This window comes from Lolium perenne, chromosome 3, assembly GCF_019359855.2.
Source record: "Lolium perenne isolate Kyuss_39 chromosome 3, Kyuss_2.0, whole genome shotgun sequence".
In the NCBI taxonomy this organism is placed as follows: Eukaryota; Viridiplantae; Streptophyta; class Magnoliopsida; order Poales; family Poaceae; genus Lolium; species Lolium perenne.
In genome coordinates this window covers 195,473,322-195,494,421 of record NC_067246.2, presented here as the reverse complement: position 1 = coordinate 195,494,421, position 21,100 = coordinate 195,473,322, and the positions used below count along the sequence as shown (strand labels likewise).

Below are 21,100 nucleotides of genomic sequence, written 5' to 3'. Positions count from 1 at the left end.
TACATAAACTCATAAGATTTATGGGAATGTACGAAGGTTGAAGACGCAAGGCGTCCCAATCCTCCAACTATTGGGGCACTAACGATATTCGCATATCCATGAAGTGATTGTCCTTAGTATGCACCGTTGCTATGACTCGTCGTTTCGAAGCATCACGTGATGATCGGATGTTATAGATTCTACGTGTGCATACAACGGGTGCAAGCCAGATTTGCACATGCGAATACCAAGGTTAAAACTTTATGAGCCTAGCATGTACAGACATGGTCTCAGAAAGTCATCATGATACAGTGGATAAAATTATGAGTGAAATTGTTCATCATATTACAAGGTTACTAATAGTGAAATCCGGAACACTTGTCATATGATGATCAACTTCAAAGTAAGAACCTCAAGGTTATTGGTATTTGACCAACAAACCGAGAAGTTATTGAAGTTGATGTGTTTTTCTGAATAATGAGGAAAGCTAAAAGAGAAACTACAAAAGATTATTGGCAGAAAGAAAGAAAAGACTAGAATGTCTAGCTCAGGTGTATATAAATGATATACATGTTATGGTTATATTCCTAGTTAGGTCACACTATGAAATTCTTGGGTATTAGTACTATATTGGTTGGTATGAAGTGTCATACAAAACAACGCAATACAAGAATACAATGGCCTAAGTGACTGACAAGGAACATGATAGGAATGCACATCTGGAACAAAATAAAGTGTTATTATGTTCATCGTTAGCATTCTATCTAGCCCTTAGAATTTATAATAAAGAACTTAATAATTGTTATTTTGCTCTGGTCAAATAAAAACAATGAGTTGTTTAAATTATGACATTACTCCATGTACGATGGATAAGTTATTATAAATCTTAATGGTGAAATACACATACATAACACTGACGCTAAAATGCCATAAGGCAAATGATTTGAATTCCACTTATTTGTGGAACCGCCATTTAGGTCATGTTAGAAAGGAACGCATGAAGGAACTCCATGCAAATGGATTTTTGGAGTCATTTGATTTTTGAATCATTTGGCGCTTGCAAATCTTTTCTAAAGAGAATGACTAAAATACCGTTTATAGGCCAAGAGTTGAACGGGCAACTAACTTAGTGAAAACATACATGATGATGTATGTAGTTCACTGGACATAGTTGTGTGCGGGAGATTCTTCTACTTCATGAAAACTTCAAACAATGAATTGAATATATATATGTGGATATATTCGATAAGGAAGAAGTTTGAAACTTTTGAATAGATTCAAATAAATTTCAGCATGAAGTGGAAATCATCGTAATAGAAAAGTCAAATATCTATGATTGGATCATGGTGGAAATATTTGAATTACGAGTTTTAGCGAACATCTAAGAGAGTTATGAAGTTGTTCTACAACTCACGTTTCTTGGAGTATCATAGTGATGATGAAGTATCCAAAAGACGTATCCAAACCTTGTTGGATCAATGATGAGATAAAATATTGATGCCATTATATTTTTTGTGGATTATGCTTTAGTGACTACCGCTTTTACACTAAATAGAGCATCATCATGATCCGTTGAAATGACACCATACAAGTTATGGCATGGGTATAAACCCTAATAGTCTTTTCTTTAAATTTTGGTCTAAGAGTTTACAACCAAAATCGGATGAATGTCTTTGTTGGTTATCCCAGAGATTTGATTGGGAATTCTTCCCACGAGACAAAGACAAAAGTGTTTGTCAATGTTTCTTATTTCCGAGAAATTGTTTCTAGTGAAGTATTTGAGTGGGAGGACAATAGAATTTGATAAGGTTTATGAACCTGAGCATAATGATCAGAGTAGCGCAGCATCGGAATTAGTTCCGGAAGCGGCCACGACAAGCATGGCTCCCATGACTACAAAGTGTTTTAGCCATGGAGATCAAAGTACATATTGAACCTTGTAGGTATGGTTTACTTTGTGATCAAATAAATGATTTGTGGACAAAGGATTGATTTTGAACAATGATAAACCAACTACAAACAAAGAAATTATGATGGGCCCTGACTCCGTTAAAATGGCTATACGCCATGAAATCCAAGATAGATAAATACTTTTTGAAAGTAAAAAGATCTATAAAATTGATGGACTTGGATGAAATATCCTTAAAGAAGCTAGACTTGTCGAAAAATTGTTTACGACAAAGTTCAAAGAGTTGACTACGATAAGATTAGATCTTCCGTAGCAATGCTTATAGTCTATGTGGATTATTCTAGTAATCACTACATATTTCTTTTATGAGATATGCTAGTAGGATGGCAAAATACATTACTTATCAGATGTGTGTATTAAAGGTGTATACAAGATACAACCAATTGTGTTGCTAGTCCGTAGAATACTAAATAGGTATACAAACTTCAATTGGATGAAGTGAGTATCACGGAGTTGGAATCTTCACCAGATGAAATAGTCAAAGAGTTTTTGATTTCATCAGAAACGATGAAGAGGCTTGCATTAGCAAAAAATTAAGTGGGAGCGCTGAGACATATTTATAATAATTTATGTAGATGACATATAGCTGGTTATAAATGATGTAATTATATACTTGATTAAAAAGGTTTCATTGAGAAATTAACTTCAATGAAAGGATATGGACTGAAACAAATTTAGTGTCAAGATCTATGAAGATAGATTGAAACACATAATAAGTTTAAGTCAAAGTACATAGAATGGATATTGAAGTAGTTCAATATAGAAATATTAAGAAAATGTTCTTGTCATGTGAAGGTTTAACAAGACTTGAGTGTATCTGACACTCGATGAGTAAAAACACATGAGTGATTTTAGATCATGAATAATATGTACATAATCAGATATCTTGTGCTCTAAAAAGTTAGGAGCATATACCAGAATGATTCATGTGATGATCATTGAAAAACAGTAAGAATATTCTTGAGTACTTAAGAAGAACCAAGAATATATATATATAGTTTTTGTATGAAGAAATGACAAACAAATTGCTGTAAAGTGTTGCACCGATATTTGTTTTGTCACATATGAAAATAAAATTTCAATTTCAAATTAGACTAAGTGTTGTTTAAAAGGTAGCACAATGAGCTAGAAGTTGTCTATGCTAGATTTAGAAGAGTTCTAAATATTGTGACGGATTCTACAAAAGAAGGCAGAGTATGTCATTGTTTTGACAATGACAAAGGATGTTAAGTCAAGAGGATCTTTTAGAACTTGGTGTAGTTCCGACAGAGTCAGAACTTTGAAGCTATATTGTATGTGACAATATTAGTGACATATTTCAGACCGCGGAATTAAGGTTCCACCAGAAGACAAAACATATTTAATGCCGACTCATTTGGAAATGAGTGATGCGTTGAGACGCAAATGAATTACAAAATACATACGGTTCTGAGCATGTCAAATCCGTTGACTAAAACCTCTCCCGTGAGCAAAACATGATAAAGCACTGGAAGGCCAAGGTGTTATATCTTTACAAATGTAAACTAGATTATTGACTCTAGTGCAAGTGGGAGACTGTTGGAGATATGCCCAAGAGGCAATAATAAAATGGTTATTATAATATCTTTGAGTTTATGATAATGTTTACATACCATGCTATAATTGTATTAACCGAAACATTGATACATGTGTGTTATGTGAACAACAAGGAGTCCCTAGTAAGCCTCTTGTATAACTAGCTTGTTGATTAATAGATGATCATCGTTTCATGATCATGAACATTGGATGTTATTAATAACAAAGTTATGTCATTATGTGAATGATATAATGGACACACCCAATTAAGCGTAGCATAAGATCACGTCATTAAGTTATTTGCTATAAGCTTTCGATACATAGTTACCTAGTCCTTATGACCATGAGATCATATAAATCACTTATACCGGAAAGGTATTTTGATTACATCAAACGCCACTGCGTAAATGGGTGGTTATAAAGGTGGGATTAAGTATCCGGAAAGTATGAGTTGAGGCATATGGATCAACAGTGGGATTTGTCCACCCCGATGACGGATAGATATACTCTGGGCCCTCTCGGTGGAATGTCGTCTAATGTCTTGCAAGCATATGAATAAGTTCATAAGAGACCACATACCACGGTACGAGTAAAGAGTACTTGTCAGGAGACGAGGTTGAACAAGGTATAGAGTGATACCGATGATCAAACCTCGGACAAGTAAAATATCGCGTGACAAAGGGAATTGGTATCGTATGTGAATGGTTCATTCGATCACTAAGTCATCGTTGAATATGTGGGAGCCATTATGGATCTCCAGATCCCGCTATTGGTTATTGGTTGGAGAGAGTACTCAACCATGTCCGCATAGTTCACGAACCGTAGGGTGACACACTTAAGGTTTGATGTTGAAATAGTAGAACTTGAATATGTAATGGAGTTCGAAGTTTTGTTCGAAGTCCCGGATGGGATCCCGGACATCACGAGGAGTTCCGGAATGGTCCGGAGAATAAGATTCATATATAGGAAGTCATATTCCAAGTTTGGAAATGATCCGGTGCATTTATGGCAGGTTCTAGAAGGTTCTAGAAAAGTCCGGAAGAAATCACCATGGAAAGTAGAGTCCCGGAGGGACTCCACCTTGCATGGCCAGCCAACCCTAAAGGGGAGGAGTCCAAGGTGGACTCCCCAAGGGTGGCCGGCCAACCCCCCTCATGGAAGGGGGGAATCCCACCCCAAGTGGGATTCCCACCTTGGGTAGGTTTCCCTACACATGGAAGGTTTTTGGTTCGGGTCTTATTCGAAGACTTGTAGTCCAACACTTGGGGCTTTCACCTATATAATGAGGGGCATAGGAGAGGGGGCTGACCACCTCAAGCCCATAGCTTGGCCGCACCCCTAGGTGGCCGGCCACCCCCTCTCCCAAACCCTAGCCGCCCCCTCTCTCCTCCTCTTCTCCCGCACGCTTAGCGAAGCTCCGCCGGAGATCTCCACCGCCACCGCCACCACGCCGTCGTGCTGCCGGATTCAAGGAGGAGCTACTACTTCCGCTGCCCGCTGGAACGGGGAGAAGGACGTCATCTTCATCAACACCGAACGTGTGACCGAGTACGGAGGTGCTGCCCGATTGTGGCACCGTGATCAAGATCTTCTACGCGCTTTTGCAAGCGGCAAGTGATCGTCTACCGCAGCAATAAGAGCCTACTCTTATAGGCTTTGGAAATCTTCAAGGGTTAGTATTGATCATCCCCTCGTTGCTCCCGTCTTCTAGATTGCATCTTGGCTTGGATTGCGTTCTCGCGGTAGGAAATTTTTTGTTTTCTATGCAACGAATCCCTACATATTCCTAGGCAGCAGGAAGCTGAGACACTACTTCCAGGAACATCCAGTAACATTCGTGAGCAAGGCTCCGCTGTCAACGATTCTCAACAACGCTGACGCAACAGGACGCACAACAAAATGGGGCATTGAGTTATCCGCCTTCGACATCAACTACAAAGCCAGGACCGCGGTCAAATCCCAGGTCTTGGCAGATTTCGTCGCAGATTGGACAGAAGCTCCGGATATGAACCTGGAGCCGGAACCTGAGACATGGGTTATGCACTTCGATGGATCCAAGCAGCATCAAGGCTCGGGAGCCAGAGTCACCCTGAAGTCCCCTACCGGAGAAGAACTGCAGTATGTTCTGCAGATACACTTCGAAGCTACAAACAATATGGCGGAATACGAGGCTCTACTACATGGATTGCGCATCGCCAAGGAGATAGGGATCAAGCACATTATATGTTGCGGAGATTCAGACCTGGTGGCACAGCAAGTAACCGGAACCTGGAACGCCAGAAATTCCGTCATGGCGGCCTATAGAGACGAAGTTGACGAGATCGCCAAACATTTCCTTGGATACGAAGTCAAGTACGTCAGGCGAGATGACAATGCAGCGGCATATATGCTATCCAAGCTCGGATCCGGCAGGAAGCCAATTCCGCCTGGAATTTTCCTGGAGCATCTCCGGATACCCTCGGTGAAGGGCGCTAATCCGGAAAACCCAGATGTGGCAGTATCTCCGGCTAGGGAAGTGATGGCTATCATTCCGGCTTGGACACAGCCTTTCCTGGACTACCTCATCGATCAGAAGTTGCCAGAGGATGAGGTCCTCGCGCGACAGATCGTCAGACGAGCAAGATCCTACACCATTGTTGATGGACAGCTCTACAAACGAAGCGCAACAGGGGTATTTCTCAAATGCGTCTCCAATCAAGATGGCATTGAAATCCTCAGAGAGATTCATGCAGGGGACTGCGGGCATCATGCCGTCCCCAGGTCACTCGTTGCAAAAGCTTTCCGGCTAGGTTTTTACTGGCTCACAGCTAAAGAAGATGCTGACAAGATAGTCAAGACCTGCCGAGGTTGTCAGTACTACGCTACTCAACCAAACGCTCCAGCCCGAGAGCTGAAGACCATACCTATCACCTGGCCATTTGCGGTCTGGGGGCTCGATATGGTTGGTAAATTAAAAAGATCATCTCCTGGCGGTTTTGAATACCTTCTGGTCGCTGTTGACAAGTTCAGCAAGTGGATCGAGGCAAAGCCAGTGAGGAAAGCCGATGGTGCTACGGCACTAAAATTTGTCTGCAGCCTCGTGATGCGATTCGGCATCCCACACAGCATAATCACAGACAATGGCACAAACTTCGCACATGGAGAATTGAAGGATTACTGTGAGACAGTAGGGATTCGACTGGACCTCGCATCTGTGGCTCATCCACAATCGAATGGTCAGGTCGAAAGGGCTAACGGCCTAATATTATCAGGAATTAAGCCGCGCCTTGAAGAACCGCTGCGACGAGCAGCTGGAGCTTGGGCTGACGAGTTGGAAGCTGTTTTGTGGAGTTTACGAACTACCCCTAACAGATCAACAGGGTTTACCCCATTTTTCCTGGTATACGGATCCGAAGCCGTACTTCCCTCCGACATCATCCACGATTCACCGCGAGTTTCCGCCTACAATGAAGAAACAGCTGACGAGGCCAGACAGCTATCTGTGGACCTGATCGACGAAGCTCGGAATCTAGCTGACTAGCGTTCCGCCATCTACCAGCAGAAGCTCCGACGCTATCACAGTCGTCGAGTTCGGAATCGCTCCTTCATGGCAGGAGACCTGGTCCTCCGCCTTCGACAGGTGAAAGACCATAAGCTGCAGTCTCCATGGGAAGGACCCTTCGTCGTTAGCAAAGTGCTTCATAACGGGTCGTACTACCTTGTTGATTTCCGCGAGCTGAAGGATAGACCTGCTAATTGGCACCGGAAACGCAAGCGTGAGGATCCGGATGACATCTACGACGAGACAGATCGCCCTTGGAACATCGCACAGCTACGTCCTTTCTACACTTAGCGTATTTTTTCCGAGTTACAAACTCTGTAATAGTTATACATGATCAATGAAATAAAGCTTATGGTTCACTCTCTGAGTCTTTTACCTCCTTTACTTGTTCATTTTTAGATCATGTATGTTTTCCGACTAAAACCGTAGAGCTGGATTTTTCCGCCTAGGCGTGTATGAAAGTTGTGATTTTCAAAAATCGTCCTTTAGGACGTAAGCTTAAGTTTTCTGATTAAATTGTTATCTGTTGCGAACTCGTGGATTCCTAGTAGCGATTTCCGGCACCTATGCCTGGGGGCTTGTTTCCGCGGTTATGGACGGATTGCCATTAGGCTTCGTCGCCGCTGGCGAGTGTTTCCGGCTAAGGTCCTCCGGCTCGCGGAAGGTCAAGCGGGCAAGCCGGAAAAACGATAAAATCAGCACTTGCTTTCCAACATAAAACGAAACATGCGCATAATATTAACGGATAGCAGGATAAGTGTTTCCGCCCCATGCATAGTCTTTTCGTTTCCTAGCTACTTAAGAATTTAAAGTCTTATTACAAACCCACTCTGGGGCCAAAATGATGCAACTTGTTTCATTGTCTAAACATGAACTCTACTCGGAGTCCTCTTCTTCAGATTCCTGGTAGGCAGAGCCGTCGTCGTCACTGTCACCAGATCCGGCTTCGGAGTCGTCACCAGAGCCTCCTCCGGAATGCTCGACGCTTGACCCGGAGCCTTCCCCATAATACTCCGGCTCACCTTCCTCCTCCTCCTCTGCATCGGAAAATCCCTTGGGCAGATCGTGTTTGTTATACCAGAACGAGTGATTCACTCGCCTGACAAACAACTGCTCATAGCCTTGGGTTTCCGCAAGGAGGGCACCCATGTCGGAACCCTTGGGGGCTCCACGTGCAACATTCGCAAAGTTGAGCGAGGGGAAGTGAGCCTTGCAGGTGGCCAAGACTAGGGAGGCGACTCCGCGTGCTGAAGATTTTTGCCAGTCCTTGATGAAATCCGGCACTTGTTCCATAAGATTGGTCATCGTATCGATGACTGTGGTTTTGGCCTTCTTCAGAGACAGAGTCTTGGCGATTCCGCGACAGGCTTCAAATAACGCGTCAATAGAAATCCGCGCTTCATCGTATGCCTCCGTCCTCTTCAGGTTCGACTCTTTTGACCACTCGAAGCCAAGGCTCGCTGTGGAAGAAGGAGGTCCAGTTCCGTTAGAAAGAAAGCATATAAGGCAGTCGGAACAATGACACGGAAAAAAGCTTACGGAAGATAAGTTGGTCGATGGCCTCCGCCTCCGCTTCTAGAACTTTGTTCTTGGCTACCAAGGAAATCACGCGACCCTGGCTCTTCTCTAGTTTTTCATTCAGATCCGCCAGGTCGCGGGCATGCTTCTCGGAGAGCTCCTTCCTCGCCTCAGTCTCCTTGTTGGAGGATTCTTGGAGGAAGGTTTTGAGGGATTCATTCTCCGCCTCAAGCACCTTGACCTTGGCGGATAGCTCATCAAACGAGGAGTGCTTGGCAGTTTCTTCTGAAGGCGGAAAGTTGCACATATCAAGCATCATGAACAGTTATATCAATATATGAAATCAAAACTCGGATCTCGTACCATGGAGGCGGGTCTCAAGAAGCTGGATAGCCTTCCGGCTGTTTTCCGCGTTCTGACGCAGCCCTTCGATCTCCGTGATCTGCTCCAGCACATGAACGCGGAGATCCTCGTGCAATTTCCGCATCGTCTGAGAAGCAGAGAGGAGTTAGCAGGATATTTGAAATCCGGGGGGCTGGCGAGGAATTCAAATTCTTGAAGGAATAAAATTTTTAAATCTCCGCCTAAGGTACATTTTGAGAAAGCATCGGCTAACACATGTTACTCGGAAATGTCTGACCCAATGCTTGGGGGCTAGTATTACCTGCCGCACTTCTTTGTGCTTGGCGAAAAACTCTTTTAGATCGTTTTCCAAGACGGTGAGCTCTTGCATCTCCTCATCCGACTTCCCCCAGACCTTGTTCAGCATGGCGGAAACTTCCGTATGGCGCTCGGCGAGGGAAAGCTTTTGAAGAGACTGGGTCGGTTGAGGATCCACCCGGATCGCGTTGGAGGCTTGAACGAGCTTCACCTTCTCCTCATATTCTTCCTCGGTGGGCTCCGCGAAAGCGGCGCTTGGTTGATCTTGAGGAGGGGCAGATGAGGAGGCACCCTTGGCGGAATCGCCGAGGTCTGCGGGATCTTCCGGAAGATCTTCAAGGTCGATGATGTCCTTGGGATCCGGCTTGGAAGCAGATGAAGCTTTGGGTGGGATCTCCACTTCTGGAGTAACAGGAACTGAAGCCGGAGACGGCTTGACCTTCTTCTTCAAGACCTTTGGAGCCTTGGGGGGCTGGCTTCCGGAGCTTCAGTAAAAAGAAAAAAGCATAAACAACTAAGGAATTGCTCGTGAAACTAGAACTTGGATCTCGGAAACGGATACTTACCCGGAGGGCTTGAAGAAGTTCTGGATGGTGGGCTGCCCCTTGTTGCTGGTGTTAATCAGCTTAAGGCATTTCTTTTCTGCCTCCGCCTTCCAAGTTGCCGCAGTGCTAGGCACTTCGCGGGCACGTTTAGCGGCGGGGCTGGAAGGAGCTGGCCTTTTCCTCTTAGGAGGGCGCGGAGCTTCGTGAACCTCCGCTTCAGATGCAGCCTCCAGATCCGTGTTGCCGGTGGAAGGAACCCGGAGAAGAGTTCCGAGTTCACTTTCTTCGAGCGCCTCAAGCTAATGCAGTGTTGAACACTTAGACAAAAAGTTTGGATGCGAAGGAAAGCAATGGACTAAAAAGTCGAGACGACGTACCGCGGTTTCGGAACCATTCGTGTGAATGTCCTTGTTGCACACGTGAACATGAAGTTCACGCGGAACCTTGATGAGGAGCCAGATCCTCTTGTCGATGGCGTCGGCGGAAAGATTGTGTTTTGTGGCGCGCATTGGGTCGTCGCGCCCTGAGTACTGGAACATCAGCCGGTCCCTGTGTTGAAGCGGCTGGATCCGCTTGGTGAACCAGGAAAGGGTTAAGTCCTTCCCTGACAGCCCCTCCTCCGTGAGCTTGCAGATCCGCCTGACAGCGCGAGTGAGCTGGGGCGACTCGGAGAGATGGGGGCAGTGCGTCCATGTCGGAAGCTCGGTGGCGGGGCAGTTCTTGAACGGCGGCAGCCTCCTTGTGCTCGCCGGGTCGGAAACGTCCTTCAAATAGAAGAAGCCTCCGGACCAGTACCGTGCAGATTCGTGGCGGTCAGTGTGGGGGTAGACACGGCCCGGGCGGATCATGAAGGTGATGGATCCGCATGTTGCGAGCTCGGTGGAGTTCCGGATCCTCTCCTTCTTGACGGTGAAGTAATATTGAAACAGAGGAAGTTCGGGAGTTACCCGGAGATGGCCCTCGCACAGGGTGACGTGATTGCTGATCGCAAGCACGCTGTTTGGAAAGATGTTGTGGGGTTGGAGCCCGTAAACCTTCAGGATCTCCAGGAAGAAGTCCGAAGGCGGAAATGAAAAACCCCGCTCCACCAGTGCTTTCGTGAGCACCATCTCGTTGTCCTCCGGAGCTGGGGCTAAGGCAGTGGGAACTGACCTCCAGCTTCCGGGTTGCAGGAAGCCTTCCGTCTCGAGATTCGTCAACTCCGTCTTGGTGGTGGTGCATGACCACCATTTTCCCTTGGCTTCAGCATCTCGTTGGCGAGCCTTTGATTTTTTGGTAGCGGCCTCTTCTGCCTTGTGCTCCGCCTGATCCTCCCCGGAGGCCTTTTCCGGGTTAGCGGAAGTCCCTTCGGTTTCCTTGCCGGAATCCTTTGAAGGACCCAGCTTAACTGGAGCGAAAGGTGGAGGGGCGGAGGAGATTGGGGTGGCCATGATCGGTTCAGAGGCTGGAGGCGGAGTCGTTGAAGACATCTGAAGAAAAGATGAATGGCGGAAAATGTTCTTTAGTCGGATCCAGCATCGTCTTCCCAAGTTCATCCCTACCAACTACAGCGCGAGAGCAAAGTTCGAGAACTAACCGTAATGGCGTTTACGGCGGTCGGAGTCGCCGGCGACGAGGTTTCTGCACGGTGGCTCGCTGATGTTAAGAACAGGATGAACTCGACGCGGCGGCGAAGCAACTCCGGCGATGTTCCGGTGAGTTTCCGGCACGGCGGAGAGGGAGCTCGCGGCGGCGCTTGGCAGAGAGGTGAGAAGGGGGGGGTGAATGAGGGTTAAGGCGTCGACGGCGGATATTTATAGGCCGGCGGGACGAGATTCGTGCTCCGCATCCTGTGGTCGGAACGCAAGCGTCGCACCGTTGGATGCGTGACACGTGTCCTAAACCCTAAGCGGTAAAAATGGCTAGAGATAAGTTACCGCACAAATCACGCGAAAATGGCGCCAGAATTGGCGGAACCGTTTGAGTCTTTTGAGATTCCGGGTAATTGCGTGAGGATAAGTTGGCTCTCATTCGCGAGCAGGGAGTAACCCGGAAATGTTCTTTGGAACGTCGATGGATGAAGTCCCGCAGGATGGGAGCATTTTCCGGCTATAGGTTGGAAAAAGAAGGAAAAGTGAAGTTGGAGTTCTTCAAGTTTCTCCGTGTTACCAACATTTGCCGGAGGTCATGATGGACTAGCAAGGCGGAAACAGCAGGGGAAACTCGGAGAACTAAGAGAGAGGCTACTGTTGTGGGTATACTTCATGGGTGTACCATCGACAGTGCCTAAGATCCGGCAAGCCCGGGTGGCCCACAGATGGTGGTGAGGCATGTGGCCCATCGGGCGGCCCAGTTGCTGTTGATCCTGACGGAAGATGTCCGGCCCCGGGAGCGAGGAGCCGGATCCAACCGACATTGAGGAGGAACCCGGATCCACGGAGGCCCATTAAGGGACCCGGATCCGGTACGACATAGATGGAAGGGCGGATCCTTGGCGTACACGGCAAGACATTGTACCGTAGTTAGGAAACCTGTATCCGGGTAGGACTCTCCATGTAAACCCTAGATTCGTGCGCCTTTATAAGCCGGATCCTGGGAGCCCTAGAGGCAGAACCTCAACTCATTGTAACATCGCGAAAGCGCCCAGATAATTCCAGACAAGCAGCAGTAGGCCCTGTCGTCGTGCAGGTGTTCCGAAGCTGGGTAAATCGCGTACCACCGTCCCGTGTGCACTCCGCCCTATGGCCCCTACTTCTTCTTCCCCTCGTGAGGATCCCTCCTCCGGGGTACCGTCGATTAGGCAACGACAATTAGAACTTGGAAGTGGGCAAGATGCAGAGCTGAAACCTGGGTTGGAGGTGAACATGCAAAGGAAATCACAGAGGCCCAGAGAGGATAGATTGGATCGTAGCTTTTTATAAATCAATTCCATTGTGGATGGAACACAGAAGCCAAGAACAGATCTAGGGTTCGCTCGACGATGCGATGGTAAGCCCCAACAGGGATGGCCTCAACGAAGCCGAACACCAAGCGCCACCGTCCTCAATAGAACCCAAATCCTCCTCCATACCAACCCACACAGCAGCCCGATTCGTGAAGGAGCCATCACGGGGTTGTCGGCGCTTTTATTGGTCTCGAAACCGCGCCGACACTTTTTGGGAGGCGCCGGTGTGAGCCCAAAAACCGCACCGGCCCTCAAATAGCTATCTGGGCCACTATTGGGGCGACATTGGAGATGCTCTTGGCCACGTTTGGTAGCCTGGCCTTGCCTTGGCTCGCATCGGGCCAACCATTTTCGACACGTTTGGTTACCCGGCCTCGCCCGCGTTGTTGTAGGAACTGTTTCTCAAAGCACCCTCGGGCCAGGCCCTGGAGGAACACCCGGATCGGCCGTTTCTAGCGAGCCACGCCCCCATCTCCACAGAACTCGAGAATGCCGCATTCCCGCAGAGCCACTGCGGGAGATGGCGCGGGACGGTGAAATCTCGACGGGATGAATTCAGTCATCACACTTCAAATTTCGTCACCGTATATAGGGGCGGCTCTCTCACCGCCAAATCAAAATCCCCCATTCCCCCCCCCATTTCGAGCTCATCCACCCTTCCCGATCTAGCAACATGGACGACTCTTCCTCAGCCGCACGGTCAGCGAGGCTTGCGGCGACGACGGTGGCTGTGGCCGTCGCTACTGGCCGCGGATGGTTGTCTTCTTCCTCTGCGTCGATGACTTCAGTTGTGGTAAGCTTCTACAAACTGTAGCCTTAGATCTAGATCTTTTGGGTACATAGGGGGTCTAAACGAATCCATTGTAGGACATTCCTTCATCGCCGATCGAGGTTATCGAGGTTGTCCAGGTTGCATCTGACTGTACCACGGGGACGGTTGTCGCCGTTGCATCTGACTCTTCCACTGGGACGATGGTGTTGCGTGCATGTTTGTCAGGTCCCCTGCTTCCCTGACCTCAGTGCTACGTGTGGCTCCTCTGACTGTAAGGCCGCTCTTACTTTTCTCGTTGTTCATTGATGTGGTAGTGCTTAAGCATGTGGATGTGGTAGTGGTAGTTCATTGATGTGGTACTGCTTAAGGATGTGGATATGGTAGTGGTAGTTCATTGATCTGCTAGTGTTTGTCATGTAGGCGATCATACTATTGGGCTCCCCTAATCTTTTTGCTCCTATTGTCAATGCTGAGCAATGTCTGGTTTCAAGCAAACCGGCCATGGTTTGGTAATCTGAGCTTTCAGAGTTTGTGCTCAACCGGTTGGTTCAGCTCGTCTGTAGCGGCGTCTGTTTTAACATGGGTTCAAAGAGCAGCAGATGAAGAAGGTAACTGTTGATGTTCTTGCATTCGCTGGCATACATGTGACCACTCTTCAGCTCTACAACCACATCAGAAACTAGAGGACCAAGTGGAGCGTCATACTGAAGATGAAAACCGATCGCATTCTGTACTAGAGCGAAGATGGTTGCTGCTTCTATGCTGCTGATGAAGATACAACGGACGAGTACATTCACGTAGTAAGCCTCATTGAGTTCCTTCATAGATCTGAAAGTATGTGAATGGCGTCCGCACTAACAGTTGTTCCTTGTGAACTGCAGCGCTACCCGAGGCATCATCAGTACGTCGAGACCCCGATCACGAACTATGGTTAGATGAAGACGATCTTCACACCTAGGTTTGTCTGCAGGGCGTAGGTGTTCCAACCTAAGTTGCAGGTGAGGGCTATCAACTTCATTGCAGATAACAAAGAAGAGTATGCCAAGTACCGTAAGCTGCAGCCAGCGGAGAGGAGGAGCTAGCTTACGACCTGGGTAGTGCTTCTTCACCCTTGGTCATGATCTGCTGATTTTTGGAGGTGGTCTCGTATCCCTCCTTTAGCTAGGACTTGCTTGAACCTGATCCCCGATCTGTAATGATGAACTTATTCGAGGTGGTATATACTAACACCTCGTGTGATGAACGTGTGATGCATCATGAAGTATAGTTGCTTCGCTCGTGATGCATCGTCTGCTAAGTACTTGCTATGTATTACCAGCAACTTTTGATGAACTGAATCTGCTAAGTATACTTAGTAACCTCACCACTACAAGGAAAGGGTTACCACATCACGGTCATATCTGCAACCAAACATGATGTGGGCTGCACAAGCAGGGAAGAAAGTAGTATATGTGCAGGCACCCAAACAATAAGGTCTCGCTTCTCTCTCCGATGTAGAAAAGGTAGGCTACCAAACCTTTTATGGTTCATGGCTCGTTCGCGTCGATGAGCCACGAAATAGATGCATGCTACCAAACGCGTCCTTTATCTACTTTTCAAGCCCTTTGCGATCACGCACACAAAGGTGCAACCTTTTTCATCCTCGCCCCGCAACGTGCTGCATAAATACGGGGCGGCATCGTTTGGCATGGTGCTCTGCTCTTCTTGAGAGAGAACGGAGACCCCACGCCACGCCTCGCCTCGTCTCCTAGTAATCACAGTTTAAGTTTAGAACGCCCGTGTGCGGCACGGTGATTAACCGTAATAACGACTTCCTTATTACAGTACTGTCTTAACTAACCGACCGAGTAGATATCTATAGGGACCGTGTGTGCCCGTACGTCCCGTGGGATATATACAACCGCCGCAACCACTAGCAACAGGTAGGGGGAGCTTCAGCCCATGGCGCCCGCCGCGTTCGACGCCGAGGCCGGCGGCCCGGCGATCGTGCCCGCCGCGGGCAACGGCACGCACAAGCCCGCCCCGGGTGCCGACGCGGACGCCGGCGCCGCCTTCGTGCTCGAGTCTAAAGGTACGTACCCCCACCGCGCGCCTCTCCCGCAATGACCCAGCTGTGATTCGATCCTAATCCGCCGTTTCTCATCCGTCGGCCGCAGGGACCTGGTGGCACGCGGGGTTCCACCTGACGACGGCGATCGTCGGGCCGACGGTGCTGACGCTGCCGTACGCGCTGCGCGGGATGGGGTGGGCGCTCGGCCTCACCGCGCTCTCCCTCGTCGCCGCCGTCACCTTCTACGAGTACTCCCTCATGTCCCGCGTCCTCGACCACTGCGAGGCGCGCGGCCGCAGGCACATCCGCTTCCGCGAGCTCGCCGCCGACGTGCTCGGTACGGTAATCAAACAACTGATATCTCCATTACATCTATCTACAAACTGTGTTCGTTCGTTCGCTGCAACGCCCCTTCAGTTCAGTACGACTTCGAGCGACAGTTGCGTTTCTCCTGCTGCATTGCGTTTGTGTGCACGCCATGAAGCGGCAGGACTACTGGTGTATTTCGCCTCTGCTGTCGTGTGCTGTCCTCCTGACATGAATTTGGATGCGTGTGCTGGCGAGTTTGTGTGGGGAAGACGTATTGATCTGATTCCTTTTTTGGTGGGTGTGCTCTTTAATCTGCATGCAGGCTCCGGCTGGATGTTTTACTTCGTGGTGATTGTGCAGACGACCATCAACACCGGCGTCAGCATCGGCTCCATCCTTCTGGCCGCCGATTGCATCGAGGTGCGTCCTGCGTACCTTCCAACAACACCTGAATTTACTTGTCTCATTACGCCGGTAAATTTCACTAAATAGTTTCCTCGTCGACATCGTCCTCGTTTTGGACACAGCTAGTTAGAGCTGTCTGCTCTCTGCTCTCTGCAAACTAGCAGGAAATTCAACATAGATTTGCCGTCCCAAATGTAGAAGGGCGTTCTTGTGTGGACCTGGCATACTGGCATGTGCACTTACTCTATGTAGCACGGGCTACTGCATGTTTTGATTTCCAGAATTGTTCTGGCCTAACTGCTGCCTCCGATTCCGATATGAGGTATAGTCCGTGATCACTTGACGCTGCTAAGAAATCTGCTCATATACGCAAGACTGGCTTGCTGCCAAATGCTTGGGACCGGAAGTACACGAAACATGCAATTAATGTCTAAATTGGCATTGCTTGTGGGTGTGTCGTTTGCAACCATGCAATATGTCACAGTCATATGCACCATCATCTAGTAACAAGATCTTGCATATATGATGCCATTATTCTCAAGTCTGAACCGTAGGAAAACCATGATAGATTATAGTCGGGCTCCGATGCGTCAAGTTGCTTCAGCATGGGAGGATTGCTTTCGCATATCCACTGCTGCAACTACTGAATCTGCACGCAGAAACTAGTCTGTTGAGAGTCAGTGTTGAGTTCACATTACCAAGAAAGCTGCTAATGTACGCAAGGCTGCCTTGCCAATGCTGTGGATTGGGAAATATGCAGTTGATTTTAGATTGGCGTTGCTTGTGGGTGTGTTCTTTGCAACAGTGCAGAATGTCACCATCATGCATCTAGTGACAACATTACATTTATGATGACAAAAGACTATGATTATCGTACAGTTTCTTTCAACCATGAGAACAGATGGTTTCCCACTCCGTTTATTCAGATGATACATTAGTGGACGAAACAAGTGTTCACATCAGCAAAACAACAAGTGAAGTAGCTCATCTGTCATTTTCAAGTGTTTGTTCTTGTTCAGGCTTTCGAAGGTTTGAGCATACATATTGATGCATCCCTGACAGTATTACTTTTTCTGACATTCAAATACTATGAATGAAGGAGATATGTAGTCTTTCATGTCTCTTGGCTTGGAGAAAATTACAAAAACCAACCACAATTGCGGCTAGGGTTTCAAAAAACCACCACCTTTCATATTTTTGATAGAAAACCACCGGTTTGGTGTAACAGCGTGACAAATACCCACCACTTCGTGAAATGAGGACGGTTTGGCGGGTTAAGCACCAAATTGACAGGTGGGGCCTGCTGTCAGGCTGACATGACAAGTGTCGGAGATCTCTGTACTGTACTGTAAAGTGGTGGTTTTCTGTCATCTCTGTACTGTAAAGTAGTGGTTTTCTGTCATCTCCGACACTTGCCACGTTAGCCTGACAATGGGCCCTACATGTCAATTTGGTGCTTAACCCGCTAAACCGTTCTCATTTCACGAAGTGGTGGGTATTTGTCACGCTGTTACACCAAACTGGTGGTTTTCTGTCAAAAATATGAAAGGTGATGGTTTTTTGAAACCCTAGCCGCAATTGTGGTGGGTTTTTGTAATTATCTCCTTGGCTTGAAATCTAAATACCTCAGTATATGTGCTAAAGTAAAACATAAATTAACCAGCAACAAATTGAATTCTATTGTCTGTCCGATAGAACGGACTTCACTAGCTGACTTGTCAATTTGCACATTTCTTAGAAGCAAACAAAAGAATTGGAATGGAAGTTTTCAATCAGTGAAATTGCGTAAACATCATGATGTCCGCTGTCATAGAAATTGACTCAAAAAAAATGCTTTGTGTTCTCTTCTTATATCGTCAGTTGCATAAGCTGATCATTATTGTGCCCAAACAGATCATGTACTCGAGCCTTGCTCCCAATGGTCCCCTAAAGCTCTACCACTTCATCATCATCGTGGCTGTGGTGCTGGCTTTCCTCTCCCAACTACCATCATTTCACTCGCTGCGGCACATCAACTTCGCCTCACTACTCCTATGCTTGGGCTACACGATCCTTGTATCTGCTGCTTGCATTCGAGCAGGTATATTGCTTCAACTCTCGTTGTGACACATCCTCTGTCTGTCTTTTCCCAATACTTTTCTGGTATGAGAGTTATACATTACTGATTTAGGAATTAGATTCCTGACACACTTAGGAAGGCATTTCAGGGGAATCAGATGCCTTAATCTTTCAGTGTTACTACTTCATAAACTCCTATTTACATCTTACACCTTTCTATCGATTCTTTGATGTATGACATCAGAACAAACTCATGTGCACAGAGCCAAAGATATGTCAACACGGAAGAATGCATTATCTGTGACACTCCTCAACAAAATGCAGTAGCGTTGTTAAGGTCGCGCTGATTCCCCTCGGGAACCGTAGCACTACAAACTATATCAGATTAGTCCATAAATTGATGAATATCACCTCACTAGTCACGTGGGCAGTAATCAGTGTGTTGAGTGATTTGAGGTTTTCACTATTGACAACTAGAGTGGTCCTTTCTAACAACTGAACAATAATCAGAAAAAGGTGTACATTAAATTGCACCTAAATAGCGATTGCTTTTGTAGCTGGCAGAATGAACTCTCTATTAAATCACCCATTTCAAATTATTGACGATTTTGCCACCAGTCAGTTGCATTTCAGAACTCCATAGGCAATGGTAGATTCTACCTTTATTGAATATTTACATTCTAGTTGCAAATAAAGACTATTTTTCGATGAACTAGAGTAAAGACAATTTCCCTGGGCCGATTACAGGAAAGAAGAGTATCTTGTTTCAATTGTGTGCATACAAATTTATGTTAGTTAATCATTGTGATTCCGATTTCAGGCTCAAACCAACCAATAGGAATTATCGATGTGAGCTATTCCAAACTAAAAAATGAATTTGTTTGTTAGATTCTTCTGCAAGAATCCAGAGTTAAAAGCATTTTTACATGAAATTCAGAACTACTTTGGTGCAAAGTTCCTAAATAGTTTTTTTGCGAATTTCCAAAACAATATATTAATAAAATCTTTTGTACAAGTAGAAAGCTATTCAGGCAAGAGTTGTCTAGTCTACATTAAATGCTTCCTTATAGTCTATTTTAGTAGTTCTTTGTACTCTTTTCTATGGTATTTGACCTGTTACCATCCTTGACAGGTTTGTCCAAAGACGCCCCAGCCAAGGACTACTCTATAAGCTCATCGAAATCGGAGCAGACCTTCAATGCCTTCCTATCCATTTCCATCCTGGCCTCCGTTTTCGGCAATGGCATACTGCCTGAAATCCAGGTATTCTATGTTCGCTTTCTGAGCAACATGTTGGTCAATTCTTGTCAGAAATCCCCTTCCATGTTTTCGTAAAGATTCAACCCGGAGTTGTGCTATTGTACTCTGGAAACAAGTCTGTGAAAGGCCATGACGCCTGGCACACCGGGCCATTTGAAGAATCATGATGGTCTGGGCTCCCTATCGTGCCTGCATAGACAGGCCAAGTTTTGAGCCTTAGAATCGCATTACTGCCCATTCTACAATATTAACATTGGGATTATTTTGAACTCTGGTTCGCAGGCCACGTTGGCGCCACCGGCCGCCGGGAAGATGATGAAGGCTCTGGTGCTGTGCTACTCCGTCATAGGCTTCACCTTCTACGTCGCGTCGATCAGCGGATACTGGGCGTTTGGCAGCCAGGTCCAGTCCAACGTCCTGAAGAGCCTCATGCCGGACTCCGGCCCATCCCTCGCGCCGACCTGGCTGCTTGGCACCGCCGTCCTCTTCGTCCTCCTCCAGCTCCTCGCCATCGGGCTCGTCTACTCGCAGGTGGCGTACGAGATCATGGAGAAGAACTCGGCGGACGTGACGCGGGGCAAGTTCTCGCGGCGGAACCTGGTGCCGCGGCTGCTGCTGCGGACGCTCTACCTGGCCTTCTGCGCGTTCATGGCCGCCATGCTGCCCTTCTTTGGCGACATCGTCGGCGTGGTCGGCGCCGTTGGGTTCATCCCGCTGGACTTCGTTCTCCCCGTCATCATGTACAACATCGCGCTCGCGCCGCCGAGGAGGTCCCCCATGTACATCGCCAACACGGCTATCATGGTCCTCTTCGTAGGCGTCGGGGCCATTGGCGCCTTCGCGTCTATACGGAAGCTCGTGCTAGACGCCGGCCAGTTCAAGCTCTTCAGCAACAACGTCGTCGACTGAAGCACTGTAGAATCAAGTTTGTTAGGCGCCTAATCCCCTTAATTTCTTGAGGTATAGCGAAGTAATTAATCAGGCTATGTTTCCTTACTCCGTAGAGCTAGTTGTAAACAGTTCACAAGTACGTACGCGCCCATCGATTGAGTGTACACTAGGTACAGTATAACGTACGGGTCATGTAAATGGAATGTGTTACGAGAAATGCAATATACACGCTAGTGTCAGAGCATTGGCCGAAAAAAATATTGACACGATCGATGCTATGGAGCGCCGATCCTGACAAAGAGGACGGAGAGTGGTGATAACTCAGGGCACGTATTCCCTCCGATCATAATTACTTCACGCCCTATTTTTAGCTAATAAAGTCAAACTTTGTAAATCTTAACTAAATATTTATGAAAAATATCAACATCTATGATATAAAACTATTATATATATTAGAATTGACATTAAGTATACTTCCATATTATATCTATTTGGTATGACAAATATTGATGTTTTCTTTTATTCTTGTCAAACTTTGCTAATATGAATTTGACTTAACCTAAAACGCAAACTAAATAAAAATGGAGGAAGTACAAATAGTTTTATCTTAGTGATGCCACGTAGGATAATTGATGATGTGGCGGAGAGAAAAATAGAAAAAAGAGG

General features: G+C 46.9%; 2 protein-coding genes across 2 annotated transcripts in view; one reads left to right on the top strand and one right to left on the bottom strand.

Moving 5' to 3' along the window:
* Nucleotides 1–9,771, bottom strand: part of LOC139838075 (uncharacterized) — a 28,199-nt gene extending 18,428 nt beyond the window's left edge. Inside the window, exons 1-3 of the mRNA XM_071827428.1 lie at nt 8,925–9,771; nt 8,583–8,846; nt 8,189–8,503 (exon numbers count right to left, since the gene is read on the bottom strand). Of these exons, the coding sequence (XP_071683529.1) occupies nt 8,189–8,503; nt 8,583–8,846; nt 8,925–9,048 (703 nt within the window). The 5' untranslated portion in view covers nt 9,049–9,771. The remainder of the gene's footprint in view (nt 1–8,188; nt 8,504–8,582; nt 8,847–8,924) is intronic.
* Nucleotides 9,772–15,196: 5,425 nt separating this feature from the next.
* On the top strand, nt 15,197–20,673 carry LOC127342987 (probable GABA transporter 2). The gene is made up of 6 exons (XM_051369052.2): nt 15,197–15,532; nt 15,618–15,848; nt 16,143–16,240; nt 18,119–18,305; nt 19,416–19,546; nt 19,826–20,673. The coding sequence occupies exons 1-6, from the start codon at nt 15,403–15,405 to the stop codon at nt 20,450–20,452; spliced, it is 1,404 nt and encodes a 467-aa protein (XP_051225012.1). The 5' UTR covers nt 15,197–15,402; the 3' UTR covers nt 20,453–20,673.
* Nucleotides 20,674–21,100: the final 427 nt, after the last annotated feature.

Coding starts and splice junctions, on each gene's coding strand:
- LOC127342987 (XM_051369052.2), top strand. CDS start 15,403: ATGGCGCCCGCCGCGTTCGACGCCGAGGCCGGCGGCCCGGCGATCGTG. Junction 16,241..18,118: donor TGGCCGCCGATTGCATCGAG/GTGCGTCCTGCG, acceptor GTGCCCAAACAG/ATCATGTACTCGAGCCTTGC. Junction 18,306..19,415: donor TGCTGCTTGCATTCGAGCAG/GTATATTGCTTC, acceptor CATCCTTGACAG/GTTTGTCCAAAGACGCCCCA.